Below are 20,802 nucleotides of genomic sequence, written 5' to 3'. Positions count from 1 at the left end.
ACATGTGAAAAAACAGCTTTGCAGGAAGTTAGAAAAGCCCCTAGTACACAGGACTCACTCAATAAGCATTTGCTGAAAGAATGAACTGATTAATCAATCCATCAGGGCTTCTGGGAGAAACAGCTGGTTCCTGGGCTCAGGCAAGGAAAACACAAGATGACTTTGGAACACTGTATTATGCCAGAAAAAAAAAAAGCATCTAAAGATGACAGGGAAAAATGAGAACACAGGAACCAACTTTAAGGGGCTATATCACTGACCAAATCTGGGGCAATTTAAGCATCAGAATAAATAATGATAGTAAGATTATAAGCCATAAAATAAAATAGGAATCCATGAGTCCACTATGATATAAATAAGCAAAGAAATGCAGAAGAAGAGAAAGCTCTACCTCAGGGTAAAATACCAATTAATAAATCTAAAAAAAAATCTGGAGTTAGGAAATCATCCTTTGAGAACTGTGAAACTAATCACTGATGTAAGAATTATCAGTGGTTGCTAAATCTGGTGGGTAAAAGTTCAATGAGGAACAGAGTATTTACACAGACTTAAAGTATCACTTCAGAAAATGTTTATTCATTATTTAATAAATAAAACATACTTATGAATTAACTTTACAGTACAGAAACCTGGCAGGCACATTCTTCACCAAGTGATAAAAGCCATCATAAATGGGAAAAATAAGTATGGGTGTCTCCTGACAGGAAGCACAGAAATGAGCCTGGGTCACTTCTGAGGAATAAAAATGTATAAATCAAAAGGCAACACCAGACAAGCTCAATGGAGGAGTATCTACAAAATGTGTTGTGGTAGTTAAATTTGTATGTCAACTTGGCTGGGCCTGGTTGAGTGGCTGTGCAGCTAATGGTAGTCACTCCCCATGATGAGACTGGCAATTAGCTCCATGGTGAGATCTACCACAAGCAGCTGTAGCTGCTTTTGGGATGTGGTCTGCTTCCTTTATCTAAGAAGTCTTGAGGATAGTCTCTAGCTGATGGCATGCTTGAACCATGTCACTGTTCACCAGCCTGCCATGCTCTGCCGACCTTGGGACTTTCAATGGACTTGAATTAACGGCCTGCCATGTGGTTTGGTAACATCGGGACTGTGCCATTTTATTTGTCGACCTTGGGCTTGTTAGCCTCAGCAGCCAGTACCGCCTGAGTGAAGAGATGCCTCTAGTTTCGGTGGGCCAGAGCAAAAGGCAAGCTGAAGCCCAAGGTCAAGGGGCTTTCCCCAGCCCCTAGATCCTGGCACTTTAAACTTGGACTTAAAGCCTCCAAATTGTAAGAATAAACTCCTGTTTGTTAAGCCCATCCCATTTGTGGTATATTCTTGTCAGAGCGTCACTAGGTAACCAGAACATATATGAGGTGTACTTTTTCAAAATGTCAAGATCATAAAAGAAAAGTAACACTGAGGAACAATTTCAAACTAAAGTAGCATAAAAGAGACATGATAATTACATGTAACATGTGACCCTAATTAGACCCTGGACCTTTAAAGGACCTTATTGGGACAATCAGTGAAATGTGAATGGGATGTGTGGATTAAGTCTTCACACCTACCAATGTTCACTCCTTGATAGAAGAGTGCTCATGGATGTGAAGTGGTATCCTATCTAAAACTGATTCTCACATGGTTCAGAAATGGTAATCACCGGGAAATCTGGGTGAAAGCTGTGCATATTTCTACAAATTTTACGTAAATCTGAAATTATTTCCTCCCTAAAAAAATTAAAACAAATCAAAGGAGGGAGAGAGAAAAACACCCATTGATATATTCCTAATTAACTGGCAGAGTAAGCCATGATAGGCCATGGCTGTTAGATGCCACCTATCTAATTTTTGACTTAAAGAGACTCCATGTGACAGAGCAGAAATGTCCCCATAGGATTTGCTAGACTGTAATTTTTTTGGAACAGACCAGCCAGGTCTTTCTCCTATGGACCCGCTGGGTGGATTCAAACTGCCAATCTTTTCAGTTAGCAGTCATGTGCTTAATCATTATGCCACCAGGGTTCTTTAACCACGCTATAACCAAAAAACAAACCCACTACCATCAAGTTGATTCTTGATGGCAGTTCTACTCTGTAGGGTTTCCAAGGCTGTAATCTTTAGAGAACTTTTCTATACTATTAGTGTAATTTTTACAGAAGAAGACCCTCACATCTTTCTCCTGCAGAGTATTTGATAGGTTCGAACTGCTGACTTTTCTGTTAGCAGTAGAGAGTTTCCAGGGCTCCTTAACAATGATATAAATGAATTTAACTCCTTCCTAGGATATTATCACTATTTAAAACCCATCTACTCACTATGAAGCAAGCATTGGCTCTCTCCTCCTCCACTACTGCCTCAGTCCTCAATATCACTCACCTGGTTTACAGACATATTATACATGGTCACGTGGTTTGTAACAAAGATGCCATTGAAGTGCAGAGGAGAAAGGATTGTCTTTTAAATCAGTGGTGTGGATTAACTGAATGTCCACATGTTCAAAAAAAAGAAAGTCTTTAACTCTGCCTCACATTATACATAAAATTCAATTCCTGACCAACTGTAGAAATAAATGTCAAAGATAAAAAAGAGCCTCTAGGAAAATAATATAAGAGGTTATCTTCATATCCTTGTGGAAGGCAAAGATGTCTTAAACAGTATACATTAACCAAGGGGAAAAAAGCACTAACCAAGGGAAAAGACTTCCTTTTATTAAAATGAAGAATTTCTATTAACAAAACCCACTATTAGGAACATGGGAAAAGATACTTGCAATATATGCATCTGACAAAAAACTCACTGCCATCGAGTTGATTCCGACTCATAGCGACCCCTCCTCCTTGGGTTTCTGAGGTGGTATCACTATGGAAGTAAGAATCCAGTCCTCCTTCCAAGGAGTGGCTGGTGGGTTTGAACCACCAGCCTCTGGTTACCAGTCAAATGACAGAAGATATAAATTCAGAATACATAGGAACACTACAAGTCAATAAAAAATAGAAAACAGACAACGTAGGTTTTTATAAGTGGGCAAAATATTTCAACCAGTATTTTATAATAGAGGATATCCTAATGCGAATAACCATGTGAAAAGGTACTCACCTTCATGAGTTCTTACAGTAATACAAATTAAAACCACAGTGAATTACTACTATGCCACCAGCAAAATAGCCAAAATTTTTGAAAACTGCAGTACTAAATGTTGACAGGGAGCTCTGGTAGCGTAGTGCCTAAGGCACTTAACCACTAACCAGAAGGCTGGCGGTTCAAACCCACCAGCCACGCCTCGGAAGGAAGGTTGGGCAATCTACTTCTGTAGTGATACTGCCTCGGAAACCCAAGGAGGGGTCGCTAGGAGTTGAGTCTGACTTGATGGCACATAACAACAACAACAAATGTTGACAAGGAAGTAGAGAACTTTTATATACTGCTAGTGTGAGGGTGGAAAGTCTGGTGGTGTAGTGCCTAAGGCATTTGACTGCTAACCAGAAGGCTGGCGGTTCAAACCTACCAGCCACTCCTCAGAAGGAAGGTTGGGCAATCTACTTCTGTAGTGATACCGCCTCAGAAACCCAAAGAGGGGTCGCTATGAGTCAGATCCGACATGATAGCAGTGAGTCTGATTTCTCACTTTTTTTTTTAGTGTGAGGGTAAGTTGATATTGTGTGATTAATATGTGTTAATTCTAAACATATGCATAACCTATGACCCATCACTTCCATTTCCAGTTATAGTCCCAACAGAAATGTACTGCATACAAGAATATTCACAGCAGTATTATTTCTAATAGCCTCAAAGTGGAAACAATCCAAATTATCTGTCAAGAGTACAATAAATAAATAAATTATGGTATATTCATGCAATGAAACATTATGCTGTTAGACATAACATGGATGAATCTCATAAATATATTATTGAGATAAACAAGCTCTCACAAGAACATACTGTATGATCTCATCAAGCTGGCAAAACTACGATGAGAAATCAGAATAATGTTTTCCTTTGCAATTGTTAACCACCAGAAGAGGCATGAGGAAAGCTTTCTGTGGCATCTATGCTCATTAGAGTAACTAAATAAGTGTGTTCATAGTGTAAAATTTCATTAAGCTCTTCATTTGTAATTTGTACACTGGTCTGTACATAGTATTATACTTTATTTTAAAAGTTTACCCTAAGAAGAGGTAACTATCGGGAGGAAGTGGAAGGGGAGCTGTTGCATTGTGGTAAATTGTAGTAAATGTCATGAGATAAAGTGCATATGAACTGCTGTATGGAAGTGAATTTGCTCTGCAAACTTTCACCCAAATCACAATTTAAAAAAAAAAAAGTTTACCCTAAAAACTCTATTTATTCTCTCTGCTCACTGCAACATTCAACAGTGGCAATTCTTACCTCTATTGGCCTTTCAGACTCTTTCCTGTTTCCTTGCTCTAACTCCTTTGCTGGTTTATTTCCCAGTGGCACAGTGGATAAGGCACTTGGCTGCTAACCAGAAAGGTCACCGGTTCAAACCCACCAGCTGCTCCATGGACGGAAGATGGGGCGATCTACTTCCGTAAAGATTTACAGCCTTGGAAATCCAACGGGGTTCCCTATTAGTTGGAATCAGCAGTGAATTTGGTTTGGTTTGCTTATAATCCTCTAAATGTGGACTTGACCCAGAGCTCAGCACACCCTGCTCTTGCCTTCCACTATATGCCATGAAGAGCTTACTCCCCAGCAAGGCTTCAACCTCAGACAGGTAACACTGTCCTTCAGATCCCTTCCCACTGCCACTCCCAATACTCCAGCATAGTGTGGGGCATACTACTGAATGCATGAGACTTTCTTTCCTTCTTTCCTCACCCATAAACTATGCCAATTGTTTCCTTACTTTTAGTATCTTCCTGCTTCCATTCAGGAACTCTGGTGGGGTGGTGCCTAAGGCATTTGACTGCTAACCAGAAGGTTGGTGGTTCAAACCCACTAGCCACTCCTCGGAAGGAAGACTAGGCAATCTACTTCCATAGAGATACTGCCTTGGAAACCCAAGGAGGGGTCGTTATGAGTCGAAGTCAACTCGATGGCTGTGAGTTTTGGTTTTTGGTCTCTTCCATTCACTTGTCAAACTGAACTTCCTAAAAGGCACATCACCCACCTGCTCATAAATATTAAACAATTCCTTCAAACTACAGACACAATTCAATCTCCTAACACTGGCATTCAGGTGTTATCACAATCCAGTCCGTACCTGCATCTCCATTATCTCTTACTACTCAATCATCTGCTCTATTTAAAAACTATCTACAAAAACAGTTTTTTAACCAAACCCATTGTCTATATGCCAATTGAATGTGTTTCCTTACAAAAGTCCCTCAGCCTAAAACGTTCTTTCTTCTTTTCTATACCTGCCCATTCTCCATTCAAAACCCATACTTAACCTAAACTACTTCAATCCATGTTTATTATTACCTATAATACTCATGGCATTTATTATTTACTTGGTAGGTTATCTTTACCATCAAGTGGTATGTTTATGTATAACACTAAAAAATCCTTACAGAAAAGGACAGTGTCTTATAGCTCTTAAATATATAAACATACCAATTACCATCAGTCAATTCCAACTCATGGTGACCCCAGGTCTGTCAGAGTAGACACGCTATTGTGCTACATAGTGTTTTCAGGAAGTAGATTGCCAGGTCCTTCTTCCAAGACACCTCTGGGTAGACGCAAACCTCCACCCTTTCAGTTAACAGCCAAGCATGTTAATCATTTGCACCACACAGGGAATCCACATAAATAAAAGCAAGTGATTAATAAATATTGACGGTGCTGAGGTGCTAATGATCAACCAATAATCTGAAGAAGTTTTAAAGCAGACAGCCTCTTAACCTCAAACTGAATTGTGTTTTTTTCCCCCCTTTATTTTAACAATATTTTGGCTTATTTATATTAAAAATATATACTGGAATCAGTTGAACAGAAATAAAGGAACTAGTAATAGGAAAGCCATGGAGTTCTGGAATTTGAAAGACTAGACTATGTCTACCTAGCACATATCATGTCAAATATAAAAAGAAATAAATGTCTATTTGATTCAATTATGAGAATAAGCATGGGGACTATAATTAGATTATAGAATTATTGTTGGCAGGCACAATGTCTTTTTTTTAATCTATCACAAAAATGCTCAAGGCAATACTGGTCAGAAGGTAACCACCTAAATTAATAAGTTAATTAACAAGTGAGTAAATGGATGTATGGTTGTTACTAAACTTACAGGGACTTTATTAACCTGATTTTATCACTAATACACTATGTTCAGCACAGGCCACAATGTTCAATTACAGTCAATTATCTGTTCCCAACAGACAAATGAACATGAAGTATTATTGATACTGCACACAAACTTTTTTTTCTTAGTTATTTTTTAGAAGCTTAAAATTAGAACGATCATTTACTTAGCAATATTTTGCACACAGGTAGGTGGTTTATTGATTTGTGGATTTCTTTATAAACTTCATATAAATTTTCTAAATTGAGTATCAATCATTCCTAAAATTTTATACAAATAACCAAAATAATAATAAAATGCTCATGGCTAAGTTTATAAATATTTTTTATTAAATTAAAATAAAGGATAATTATTTTAATTATTAAAATTATATATTATGTATTTAATAAAAGAAATTGACAATTTTTATCTTTAGAAACAATCTGGTGTAATTTCTAAGGTTTGTATCAAATATGTTTCTGCCAACTTATTTAAAGAGTAAATACTGAAGGGAAGACAGATGCCATAGAGTTGCATCTATAAGCACAAGAATGTCAAGAACTGCCGGCAGCTACCAGAGGCTGAGAGATAAAGGACCTTCACTTAGCTCTGATTTCCAGAAGTAGGAGAAAACCAATTTCTACTCTTTAAAGCTTCCCAGGTGAAAAAAAGAAAGACAGCCACCCACCTGTGGTACTGTTGCTATGCCAGCATTGGGAAAGTAAGGCACAATGTATATTTACATATTAAAGTCTCTGAGGAGTCCCATAATAAAGATAAAGCTGGGGGAGGGGGAATAAATAATGTACATTTATAGTACCCACTAAATAATTTTTTTAAATAATTACAATTACCTTCTTCATTCTCTTACCTTCAGTTATTATTCAGCTCTCAATTTTCTGCTCTACTAATACCTGTTGACTACATATCTAGCCTGCTGTAAATGAAACGAAGGTTACTCTCCACACAGAGAACAGCACGGACAGCGTACCACAGCACAGTAGAAGGAAGTAAGTCAGTGCCATACCTGGGTTATTATTAACATTACTTTTGGGTGGTTTCTGAACTGGTTTGGGAAGTGTAGATTCTGTCAAAGCTTTATTAGCAACTGCTTGTTGGGCCTTCTTTATACTGCTCCCTTCGGATTCCCATGTCTGCTCACCAAGACTCAGCTGCACTGAGAACATCTTAGGAAAACACAAATAGACAAAGAAAACATTACAATTTTTCAGGAAATAAAATGTATGAAAATTAAACACATCACAGAATCAAAATTTTAGAACTACCAATGAACTGAGAGATCATTTACTCTAAAAATCCTTCCAATTCTACCTAATGCACGAATTCCCTTCTGCCTATTCAAGGCTTAATAGCTCCAAGTGTACATTTTGAGCAGAATAAATCAAGAGGAAATCTCTTCCCTAAAACAAATTATACTGTTTATGTCATTGAAATAGTCTTCAAAAAAGTAGAATAAGTACAAGGAATACAAACAAAAACTGTAACAAGCAAAAGGCAGTATCAGAAAATCACTTTCCAAAAATCTAATTTCTTAAACTGTATACTTGGCACATTCTAGTCAATGAGACTGGCAATCCTATTAAATACTCTGTGACCAAGAAACTCTCTCAGCCTTCCACTACCAACACTTAACCAGTCACCAAATTCTGTCATTTTAACCTCATAAATATTTCTCACATCTGTCTCATTTTCTCTCTGCCTCTTATACTGCATTGGATCTAGCGTTTCACCCCTTTTTGTTCATACATAATAATCTCCCAGATGATTCCTGCTAAAATCTTTAATATTCAAACCCAGTATTATCACCCCCACCAGTACAAGTTTTAAAACCTTCAGTTTTCCCCATTTTGGCACCATACAAAGGCTCTATCTGTCCGTCTTCATTTCATACACCCTGTACCCCCTCACACAACCTACATTCTGTTGACACCCTATTTCTTTATGAGCCCAAAATATCAGGATACATATGTACACATAATCCACAGTTTTACTCCACCAAATGCTTACTAATTTCTAAGAATACAAATTGTTAAAATATTTAATAATTACCAAGGAAGGAAAGTATTTCTGCAGGAAGGAGTCAGAAAACACTTCAACTGAGTGACCAAAGTTAGCATCACCAATAATCAGACAACCTGGTATCATGCACACAGTATCAACTATGAGGTACTCTGAATCTAATCACAGGGTAACAATCAGATACATCGAGATCGTGGAATATTCTGAGACACCTGGCTTACACTCCAAAAAATGTCAATGTGATGAAAAGAAAAAGCTAAAAACAAAAGAACTGGAGGTTATAGATTAAAGAAAATGAAAGAGAAATTAAAAGACATGACAGATAAATGTAATGCATGATCCATAATGGGATTCGTTAGAAAAGGGGGGGTAAAAAATAAACCTATGAAGGAAACAAAATGTGTACAAACTGTTGAAGATAAAATGAATCAGCTTTGTAAAATTTCACCCAAGATACAAAAAATTATTTTTTTTAAAAAAATTGCACAAACAAAAATAAAGTTGGCCATATATTTCGCCATCTTTAAGGGGAAAAAAAACTATAAAGGATATTTTGGGGACAAATGGAAAAATATGACTATGGGCTATATATTAAATAATATTATCAAGACTAATTTCTGAAGCAATGATAACACTGTGGTTCCACAGAAGAATGTCTTTGATCTTAAGAGATAGTTACATAAGTATTTGAGGGTAAAATGCCATGATATATATCATTTGCTCTGAAATTGTTCAAGAAAAAAGTGTATGTTTATATACAAAGAGTTATAAATGAAGAAAATGTGGCACATATATAAATAGTGAATTTGCATATACAAGTATCCATTGTATCACTTTCAATTTTTCCTATAGGTTTCTAATTTTAAAAAATAGAGGAGGGGAAACAAAAAACTTTGCAATCATTTGAAAACACATACAAGTTAAAAGTGATAAAATTTTCTATTATGATTCAGTTTAAAATATAAACCTAAAGAATATCTTTAATGTATTTACCTGATTTTAAATGATTTTCCAATAACTGGCTCCTTTTTTTTTTTTTTTCAAATTAATGGTTTTTAACAATTTTACCACAAAGATGAGAAACTTAAAAAGGTGTTACATCATATATACTTTTTATGTTAGAAAACAGAAAGACCCATGTGGATATTAGATTCGGATCCTGAGATGACATAATGAAAGCATGTAAAACTTACTCTCCATACTTTCCAGGCCTGACCTCTCCTAAACACCAATCACATAAATATAATTGCCTACCTGTTATTTCCACAAACTCATGAGGTATGAAATTAAATAAAACATCACCTCCTCCACTCTCCACCAAATCAGTTCATACCCCAAAATGTTCAGTCCGTTATTCTTCCGATAATTCAGGCTCAAAACCTCAATTGCTTCTTAGTTTATCCTTGCTTTCCTAAGTCTTACTTAGTAACATCTCAAAACTGTTCCTTTCTATTTCTACTTTTATCACCTTAGTCTAAGCCTTTATAAACTAAGAATATTTCATTTTACCTCCTGGCCCTAATTTTTCTAGCCTCCTCCTAATTATCCAGATGGCACCACTTTCCAAGTCTCACACGCCAGAAATCTTGGCATGCTCTTCCTTGTCTTCTATATTTCTCTCACCAATCCCTGCAACCAATGATCAAACTATTAACTCAGTATCAGAAATGTCTCTCAGATCTGGCCTACCCTCTTTATACTCTGTACCATTGTTTTAGTGAAGAATGTTAATATCTCTTCCCTAAACTACCACAAGACCATCCTGAGTAATACCCTTAACACCAAGCTGTTCCCATTCATATCATCCTTCTTACCAACATTAACATTCTTTAAAAAACAAAGGTTTCCAAGTCAATCATCTACTTTTCAAAAAAAATTTTAAGAACCCCACCACAATAAAAAGTTTGTTGTGGTGTTGTTGTTATGTGCTGTCGAGTCGGACCCGACTCATAGCGACCCCTCCTTGGGTTTCCGAGGCAGTATCACTACGGAAGTAAATTGCCCCATCTTCCTTCTGAGGAGTGGCTGGTGGGTTTGAACCACGAGCCTTCTGGTTAGCAGTCGAGTGCCTTAGCCACTAGGCTACCAGAGCTCCCTCAATAGAAAGTTTAGAAATTCTGAATAGGAATTCTTTAGTCACACTGAGTTTAAGTGTCCCTCCCCCTATTTACTATGTAAATACTAGGAAGTTACTTATTCATTCTAACTCTCAATATTCTCAGCTCTTTAATGGTTGTGAAAATTAAAATGGAATGGCATTTCAAAGGCAAAAACAAACTGACTGCTGTGAGTCAGATCTGACTCACAGCGACCCCTCCTTGGGTTTCCTAGGCAGTAACAGGATAGAAAAAAAAAATTAGTATATATATGTATATGTATATGTGTGTATATATATGTATATATATATATGTGTGTGTGTGTGTGTGTGTGTATACATATATGTGTGTGTGTGTATATATATATATATAATGCTAATATGAATCATTCCCTGGAGAAGGATAGCATGCTTGGTAAAGTGGAGGGTGACTGAAAAATGGAAGACCCTCAGCAAGCTGGACTGACACAGTGGCTGCAACGATGGGCTCAAGTATAACCAGGACTGTGAGGATGGCACCCAACTGGGCACTGTTTTGTTCTGTTGTACACAGAGTTGTAATGAGTTGAACTGACTTGATGCCACCTAACAACAACATGAATCAAAGGAAAGCTGGAATGGCTATATTAACATCAGGCAAAGATTTCAGAGAGAAGAATATTACGAACAATGAAGGAAGTCATTTCATAAAGGCGAAGGAGTCAAGGTATCAAAAAGACATAATCTTAAACATTTATACACCTAAAAGTATAGCTTCAAAATATATGAAGCAAAAACTGATAGAACTCAAAAAGATATAGAAAGTTCACAACGAAGTCAAGACATTTCAATACTCTTCTCTCAATTCTTGATATAAGTAGACAGTCCATCACCGAAGACAGAGTAGACATGAACAACAGTATCAACCAAGTTGATGTAATTATGATTTTTAGGACACTCCACCCAAGAAGAGCAAACATACCTTTATTCTCAAATTCACATGGAACATTTACCCAAAAAAGATCATATTCTGGGCCATAAAACAAATCTCAATAAATTCAAAAGATTTAAGTCATACAAATTTCTGACCACATAGATTAAATTAAAAGCCAGTAACAGAAAATAACAGATCTCTCAATAACCCAGGGTTATAAAAAGAAATCAAAAGGGAAATTATAAAAGTATTTTAAATTAAATGAAAATGAAAACACAACATTAACAGAAGATGCTGCTAAAACATCTTAAGGGAAAATTTGTAGCACTAAATGCCTGCACTAGAAAAGAAGAACGGTCTCAAATAAATGATTTTGGCATCCATCTAAAGAAATTAACCCCAACGTAATAAAAATCAAAGCAGACTGCAATAAAATAAAAACAATAAAGAAGAAAAAAAATTCAATAAAACCAAAAGCTGGTTCTCTGGTAAATCTCTAGCCAGTGATCAAAGAAAATATAAATTACCAATATCAAGAATGAGGGAGGTGACATCACTTATACAGTCTACAGGAATTAAAAATACAGGAATATTTTTAACTTTATGCAAATAAACTGAAAAGCTTAAATTCCTTGAAAGATACAAATTACCACAGCCCACCCACTAACAGGTAACCTGAATAGCCCTGCATATATTAAAGACACTTAATTTGTATTTAAAAACCCTTCCACAATGAAAATTTTAGGCTCAGATGGCTTCAATGAATTCTACTAAATATTTATGGAAGAAATACCAACTCTATAGAACTCTACCAAGAAAATGAAGAAAAGGGAATAAGGTCCCATTTATTCTATGAAGCCAGTATTATTACCTTGATATTAAAAACTGATAAAGAAACCACTTGTTGTTTTGCACTATCAAGTCAATTTCAACTCATAGCAACCCCACGTGACAGAGTAGAACTGCCTCTTAGGGTTTTCTAGGCTGTAAATGTATTTTGCTCTGTTTTAATTTTTATTGTGATTTGGGTGAAAGTTTACAGAGCAAATTCATTTTCCATACAGCAGTTCATACATATTTCATGACATTGCCCACAATTCCCCAAAATGTTACAGCTCTCTTCCCACTTCCTTCCTGTAGTTACCTCTTCCCTGTGTCCTTCTTTCCTACGCATTCCCACCCCCCAAGCTATATTCCTGTGCAAACACTGCCCTTCTGTTCTCCCATGAGTGACTGTTCCAAGGAGTGTATCTAACTGACGTAAATCTTCACACCATATGCCTGTCTACTGTTTGGCTGGAAGCCACAGGAGTCAGTTCAGTTCCAGATAACTAAGGGCCATAATCTCAGGGGTTTCACCAGGCTCTATCAGACCAGCAAACCTTGTCCTTTTTTTATGATTCTGTTTTATTCCACATTATTCTCCCACTCTATCCATTATTCTCCCACTTCTGCACTGATCTCCCTCAGAGTGGTTGACAGTGGTAGCCAGGCACCATCAAGTTCTTCTGTTCTCATGGTCATAGAGGCTGAGGATCACATGGTCTACTAGTCCCATGGACTAATTGTTTCCATGTGTCTTTGGTTTTCTTCATTCTTCTTTGCTCTGGATGAGGAGAGATCCATCACTGCATCTAGATGGCCACTTGCAAGCTTTTAAGACCCCAGTCACTACTCACCAAAGTAGGATGTAGAACATTTTTTGTGTAGTATGTTATGCCAAATGAGCTTGATGTCCCCTGCAACCATGGTCCCAAGCCTACAGGTCCAACTACTCTACCTCAGGGTAGCTGGCTGTAGCCAAGAAGCCACCATAACACTTTTCAGCTCTACTATACACCCGGACATTCTTACAGCATGTACAAATACTTAAGTAGAAACATCATCTGTCAACCCTATACATGGTCATGGGCATGCTCCCCTCTGTCTAGGCTGTGATCTTTACAGAAGCAGATCACCAAGTCCTACTCCCACAGTGCCACTGAGTGGGACTGAATCACCAACCTTTCTGTTAGCAGCAGAGTGCTTAACCACTGAGCCACCAGGGCTCTTTAAGATACTACTAAGACAAAAAAATATATCAGTATCTCTCATAAAATATAACATGAAAGCCCTCAACAAAATATTAAGAAATAAAATCTAACACTATAGAAAAGGAATTAACACATAACCAAGTGTTTTATTCCAGGAATGCAAAGGATGGTTCCCCATTTGTGTTAGCCAAAGTAATTCATCATATCATGAGACAGAAAAAAACATATGACCACTCTGATCAATGCAGAATCATGGGACAAGAGTCAACATTTATCATGTTAAAAATTCTCACCCAACTAAAGAGGTATTTCTTCAACCTGGTAAAGCGCATCTACAAATGGTGAAAACCTGGGTACTTTCTTCTTAAGATCAGAAACAGACACAGATTTTTGCTCCTGCAACTTCTGCTCGGTATTATACTGAAGAATCTAGCTAGTATGATCAGAAAATATATTAAAAATATCCAGATTGGATGTCTTTATATTAAAACAGATGACATTAAAAAAAAAAAAAATCCAAACCTACTGCCATCAAGTAGATTCAGACTCACAGTAACCCCATCGCACAGAGCAGAACTGCCCTATGAGTTTCCAAAGCTATAAATCTTTACAGAAGCATACTGTCACATCTTTGCCTAGCAGAGCAGCTGGCGGGTTCAAACCACTGACCTTTCTGTTAGTAGCCAAGCACACCAACCAATACACCATCACAGCGCCACTAGAATCTAGAAAAAGGCTACTGGGAATAATAAGTCAGTTTAGCAAGATTTTAAAACACTAGATATTCTGATACAGGATAACTCAAACTGAGAAGAAACAGCTTGTAACACCCATTAATATTTAGAACATGGAACATACAAAGTATGAACCTAGGAAAATTGGAAGCTGCCACAAATGAAATGGAATGCTTGAAGAAAGATAACCTAGGCATTAGTGAGATAAAATGGACTATTACTGGCCATTTTGAATCGGACGAGCATATGGTCTACTATGCTAGGAATGATAAACTGACGAATAGCAATGCATCGATCATCAGAAAGAATTACCCTGAAGTACGATGATGTCAGTGATAGGCTAATATCAATAGCCTACAAGGAAGATCACTGTAAGTTAATATGACTATTATTCAAATTTATGCACCAACCACTAATGACAAAGATGAAGAAATTAAAGATTTTTACCAACTTCTGAAGTCTGAAATTGATCAACCATGCAATCAAGATGTATTGATAATTTTTGGTGATTAGAATAGAAAAGTCAGAAGTAAAGAAGGATCAGCAGTTGGAAAATATGGTCTTTGTAATACAAACTACACTAAAGATCATATGATAGAATTTTACAAGGTCGATGAACTATTCATTGGAAATTACCTTTTTTCAACAACATAAGAGGAGACTATACCTGTGGATTTACCAGGACAGGATACACAGAAATCAAACTGGTTACATATGTGGACAGAGACAATATAGAAGAGAATCTCTGTATCATAGTCAGAACCAGGCAAGGGGCCAACTGTGGAATGGATCAAAGTGTTTCTATGCAAGTTCAAACTGAAGGTGAAGAAAATTAAAACAAGTCCACAAGAGCCAAAGTACAGCCTTGAGTACATCTCACCTGAATTTAGACACCATTTCAAGAATATATTGGACACATTGAAAATTAATGACCAAAAGACCACATAAGTTGTGGGATGACATCAAAGACACTAAACATCAAGAAACCGAAAGGTCATTAAAAAGACAGGAAAGAAAATAAAGATCAAAATGGATGTCAGAAGAGACTCTGAAATTTGCTCTTCAATGGAAAGTAGATAAAGCAAATGGAAGAAATGATGAAGCTAAAGAGCTGAGCAGAAAATTTCAAAGGGTGGCTCAAGTAGACTAAGTATTATAAGGAAATATGCAAAGACTTGGAGTTAGAAAACCAGAAAAGAAGAACGCATTAGGCATTCTCAAGCTGAAAGAACTGAAGAAAAAATTCAATCCTCAAATTGCAATACTGAAAGATTCCATGGGCAAAATATTGAACGGCACAGAAAGCATCAAAAGAAGATGGAAGGAATACAGTTACTGTACAAAAACAACTAGCTGATGCTCAACATTTCAGGAGGGAGCATATGGTCAAGAACTGATGGCACTGAAGGAAGCACTCCAAGCAGCACTGATGGCACTGGCAAAACAAGGTTACAGGAACTGACGGAGCATCAAGTGAGGTATTTCCAGAAAAAAGATGCAACACCGGAAGTGCTCAGTAATCTATGCCAAGAAACTTGGAAGACATCTACTGACGAACTGACTTCTACATATCTACATTAGTGTCCATCCCAAAGAAAGATGATCCAACAGAATGCCAAAATTATCAAACAGTATCATTAACATTTCAAGTAAGATAATTCTAATAAATTGTTGCAGCAGTACTTCAAGAGGAAACTGTCAAAAATTCAAGCCAGATTAACAAGAAGACTGGAATGAAGGATACCATTGCTGACATAAGATGGATCTTGGCTAAAAGCAAAGAATACCAGAAAAAATGTTGACCTATATATAATTGACTACGCAAAGTCATTCAACTATGTGGATTATAACTATGGATAACATTGTAAAGAATGAGAATTCCAGAACACTTAATTGTGTTCATGAGGAGCCTTACACAGACCAAGAGGCAGTCACTTAAACACAACAAAGGGATACTGCATGGTTTAAAATCAAGAAAGGTGTGCGTAAGGGTTGTATCTTCATACTCACTCAATCTGTATGCTAAGCAATAATCCAAGAAGCTGAACCATCTGAAAAAGAAAGTGTCATCAGGATTGGAAAAAGACTCATTAATAACATGGAACATGCAGTTGACACAACCTTGCTTGCTGAAAGCAAAAATGACTTGAAACACTTACCAATGAAGATCAAAGACTTACAGCATTCAGTATGGATTACACTTCAATATAAAGAAAACAAAAATCCTCTCAACCAGACCATTAAGCACCATCATGATAAATGAAGAAAAGATTGAAGTTATCAAGGATTTCATTTACTTGGATTCACAATCAAAGCCCATGGAAGCAGCATTCAAGAAATCAAATGACGATATACTGCATAGGGAAAATGTGCCGCAAAAGATCTCTTTAAAGTGTTAAAAAGCAAAGATGTCACTTTATGACTAAGGTGAGCTTGATCCAAGCCATGGCATTTTCAATTGTCTCATATGCATGCAAAAGCTGGGCAATGAATAAAGAAGACCAAAGAAGAACTGATGCCTTTGATTCACAGTATTAGCAAGGAATATTGAATATACCATAGAATGCTGGAAGAACCAACAACTCTTGTCTTAGAAGTACAGCCAGGTTGCTCCCTGGAAGTGAGAGTGATGAAGCTTTGTCTCATGTACTCTGAACATGTCATCATAAGGTAGTAGTCCCTAGAAAAGGACACCATGCTGGGTAGAGTAGAGGATCAATTAAAAAGAGGAAGACCCTTAACAAGATGGATTAACACAGTGGCTACAGCAATGGGCTCAATCACAGCAACAACTGTGAGAAGGGTGCAGGACCAGGCAGTGTTTCCTCTGTTGTGCACGGGGTCACAATGAATTGGAACAGATTCAATGGCAACTAACAAAAGATCAATATACAAAAAACAACTATTCTATGTGCCAGTGACGAAAAAGAAAAACAATCAGAAATTGAAATCTAAAATATAATTCCATTTACTGTATCAGAAATATGAGATACTTAGTGATAAGCCTAAAAGATATATCTATCCTCTGAAAACTACAAAATACTGCTGACAGAAGTAAAATAAATAAAAAACCCTACACAAATGAGATATTTACCCTGTACGTGGGTTGAGAGACTCAGTTTTATTAAGATGCTATTTTCCCCATATTGATCTATAGATTCAAGGCAATTCTATTTAAAATCCCAGCAATAACTATGTACCAGGCATCAGATGATAGTAAGAATTATTAATTCATGCACAACATGATTAATGTAACTGATATCACTCAACTATACAAGTGAAAACTGCTAAATGGGCAAAAGCTGTGTTTAAATATTTTGTAACAATTTTTATACAAATATTATTAATTCATTAGGTGTGATAATGGCATGTTGTTGTTGTTGTTGTTGTTGTTGTTGTTGTTGTTAGCCGTCGAGTCGGCCCCGACTCATAGCGACCCCTCCTTGGGTTTCCAAGGCAGTATCACTACGGAAGTAGGATTGCCCAACCTTGCTTCCAAGGAGTGGCTGGTGGGTTTGAACCGCCAGCCTTCTGGTGAGTAGTCAAGTGCCTTAGGCACTATGCTGCCAGAGCTCCTTGATAACGGCATAGAAGGTACCAAAAACAAACTCGCTGCCAATGAGTCGATTCAACTTATAGAGGCCCCTCCTTGGGTTTCTGAGGCGGTATCTGTACAGAAGTAGATTCCCCAATCTTCCTTCCGAGGAGTGGTGGTGGGTTTGAACTGCCAGCCATCTAGGTAGCAGTCAAATGCCTTAGGCACTGTGCCACCAGAGCTCCCAGGCACGGAAGGTAGGTTTTTTAAAATGTGATTTTGAAGGTCCTTATGAGTTAGTGATGCACATGAAAGCACTCAAAGGTAAACTGACATATTCTTTACAAGATTTCAGTGGGGGGATGATAAAATATTGCTAATTGTTGATTCTATCTTTGTGAATGTTTGAAATTTTTCAGAATAACTAAAAATAAAAATCTTGAGAAGTTGGTAGGCTTTATAATGAATGTCAGGAGACAGCTCCTAAGGGTAAGATAAGCTTTTTTAAATATTTATTGACATATTTCCAGCAATGCAATTGCATCTGTCACATAATAAATAACAGATATTTTAGCAAGGGCTTTCTTAAAATCCTATATACTATTAACAATGATATAACTATTTAAGAACCTCCATCATAAACATGGGAGCTCTGGTAGCATAGTGGCTAAGGCACTTGACTGCTCACCAGATGCCTGGAGGTTCAAACCCACCAGCCACTCCTCGGAAGGAAGGTTGGGCAATCCTACTTCCGTAGTGATACTGCCTCGGAAACCCAAGGAGGGGTCGCTATGAGTCGGGGCCGACTTGACGGCACATAACAACAACAACAACAACATCATAAACATACGTCTTAAAAATTTACAAATAACCATTCCACTATACCACATTAGAACAAGTTTTGTGTTTTTCATTTTACAGATGAAAAAACTGAGACTTTGAATTAGTTGCTAAAGGCCACACAAGCTGGTTATAGGGCAAAGATCCAAACTGGCAAATCTAGCCAGGATTAAAAAAAGAAAGGATGAAAGATTACTTGGTTTCAAGGCCCTGTATGATGCTTTCTCTCTCTCAGAGATAGCCACGCCAAACAAAAATTTTCAACGTGTTGGAACCAGTGTAGCTTTCTTAGCATTTATTAACATGTAATCATGTGTATTGACAACTCTCAAAATAGGGAAATAAATGAGGGGAAAATATTATTTTATGCCATTCCTGGCTCTCTTCCTTATATTTTGAATTATAACAGCCCTTTTTGAGATTTGAGAAAAAAAAACAAGCCTTGAGTTGCAATACTGAAAGATTCTATAAAGCAAAATATTGAATGATGCAGGAAACATCAAAAGAAGATGGAAGGAATACACAGAGTCACTGTACCAAAAAGAACTGGTAGATCTTCATCCATTTCAAGAGGTGGCATATGATCAAGAACCAACGGTACTGAAGTTAGAAGTCAAAGCTGCACTGAAGGAACTGACAATCCACAGAAAAATAAATAACCATACACAGATACCTAGGAGGTACGGCAATGTTTTAACGATTCACATTAATGCAACATATACTAAATTGTTTCAGAGTTCAATTAAAGAGTGAGCAGAAAAACAAAAGGGGACAAAGCAAACAATAATAATAATTTTTATTTATGGCATATTTCAAAAGTTGCCATAATAAATTCAGTAACACTGTAGGTTATAAGATCAATACACAAAAATCAGTACATTTCTATACATCAACAACAAACAGGCTGAAAAGGAAATTAAGAAAACAATTCCATTTACAATAGCATCTAAAGAATAAAATACCTAGGGATAAATATAAGTAGAGAGGCGAAAGACTTGACACTGAAAACTAAAATGCTGAACCATTATTAAAGATCAAAATAAAAGACATCTTGCATTCATAAATTAGTATTATGAACTTATTATTAGCCAATTCTCAAATTCATATGGAGTTACAAGGGGCCCAAAGCAGCCAAAATCTTGAAAAAGAAGAACAAAGTAGGAGGACATGTCACAATTTAAAAACCTACTATAAAGCTACTGTAATCAAAATAGTCTAGTTAGTAAAAAAGATATACATATACACCAATGGAATAGAAACTGAAAATCCTGAGATAAATCCATAAATTTAAGGTCAACCATTTTGTCAGGGTGCCCAGTCCATTCAATGGAGAAAAAAAAAAAAATCTCTTTAATAAGTGGTAGGAGCTCTGGCAGAGTAATGCCTAAGGCTAACCCGAAGGCTGGTGGTTCAAACCCACCAGCCACTCCTCGGAAGGAAGGCTGGGCAATCTACTTCCATAGTGATACTGCCTCAGAAACCCAAGAAGAGGTCACTAGGAGTCGGATCCAACTCGACAGCAGTGAGTTTTTTAATAAGTGGTGGTAGGGCACTTGCATCTCCACATGCAAAACAATAAAGTTGGACACATATCTCACACCATATACAAAAATTTACTCAAAACAGACATAAATATAAAATCATAAAACTCTTAGAAGAAAACACAGTTTATCAAGACCTTATTTTTCACCATTCATTCTCAGAAATGATACCAAAAGCACAAACAAAAGATGAAATAGATTAATTGGACTGCATCAAAATTAAAAATGTGTGCATCAAACGACTGTATCAACAAAGTGAAGAGAAAACCTATAGAATAAGAGAAAATACTTGGGAACCATGAATCAGGTAAGGGCTTAATATTCAAAATATATCAAGAACTCCTACAACTCAACCACAAAAAGAAAAACAGCCTAATTGAAAAATGGGCAAAGGACAGGAATAGGTATTTTTCTAAAGAAGATATACAAAGAGTCAATAAACAAACACATGATGCTCAATATTATTAATCATTAGAGAAATGGAAATCAAAACTACAATGAGATACCACTTCATACCCACTAAGGTGACTACTTTCAGAAAAACTGAAAAACTGAAACTTTGACAAAGAGACAAAGAAATTGGAACCTTCAAGAATTGCTTGTAAGAACTCAATTGGCGTAACATACTATACAAAACAATGTTCCACCTCCTACTTTGGCAAGTAGCGACTGGGATCTTAAAAGCTAGCAGGCTGCCATCTAGATGCAACGATGGGTCTCTCCTCATGCAGAGCAAAGAAGAATGAAGAAAACCAAAATTCATGGAAACAATTAGTCCTAGCGACTGGTACACCATCCGATCTGCAGCCTATACGACTATGA

The 20,802-nt window shown here is 36.8% G+C and overlaps 1 protein-coding gene across 1 annotated transcript in view; it reads right to left on the bottom strand.

The window, feature by feature from the left end:
* Window positions 1–20,802, bottom strand: part of STAU2 (staufen double-stranded RNA binding protein 2) — a 395,353-nt gene that overhangs the window by 362,632 nt on the left and 11,919 nt on the right. The window contains exon 2 of the mRNA XM_042783101.1: window positions 7,277–7,436. Within this exon, the coding sequence (XP_042639035.1) occupies window positions 7,277–7,436 (160 nt within the window). The remainder of the gene's footprint in view (window positions 1–7,276; window positions 7,437–20,802) is intronic.

Source organism: Orycteropus afer, unplaced genomic scaffold (genome assembly GCF_000298275.1).
Source record: "Orycteropus afer afer isolate SDZICR_OR568_19922 unplaced genomic scaffold, OryAfe1.0 scaffold00662, whole genome shotgun sequence".
In the NCBI taxonomy this organism is placed as follows: domain Eukaryota; kingdom Metazoa; phylum Chordata; class Mammalia; order Tubulidentata; family Orycteropodidae; genus Orycteropus; species Orycteropus afer.
The sequence above is the reverse complement of the archived record's forward strand: the minus strand, read 5'-3'. Positions and strand labels throughout refer to the sequence as shown.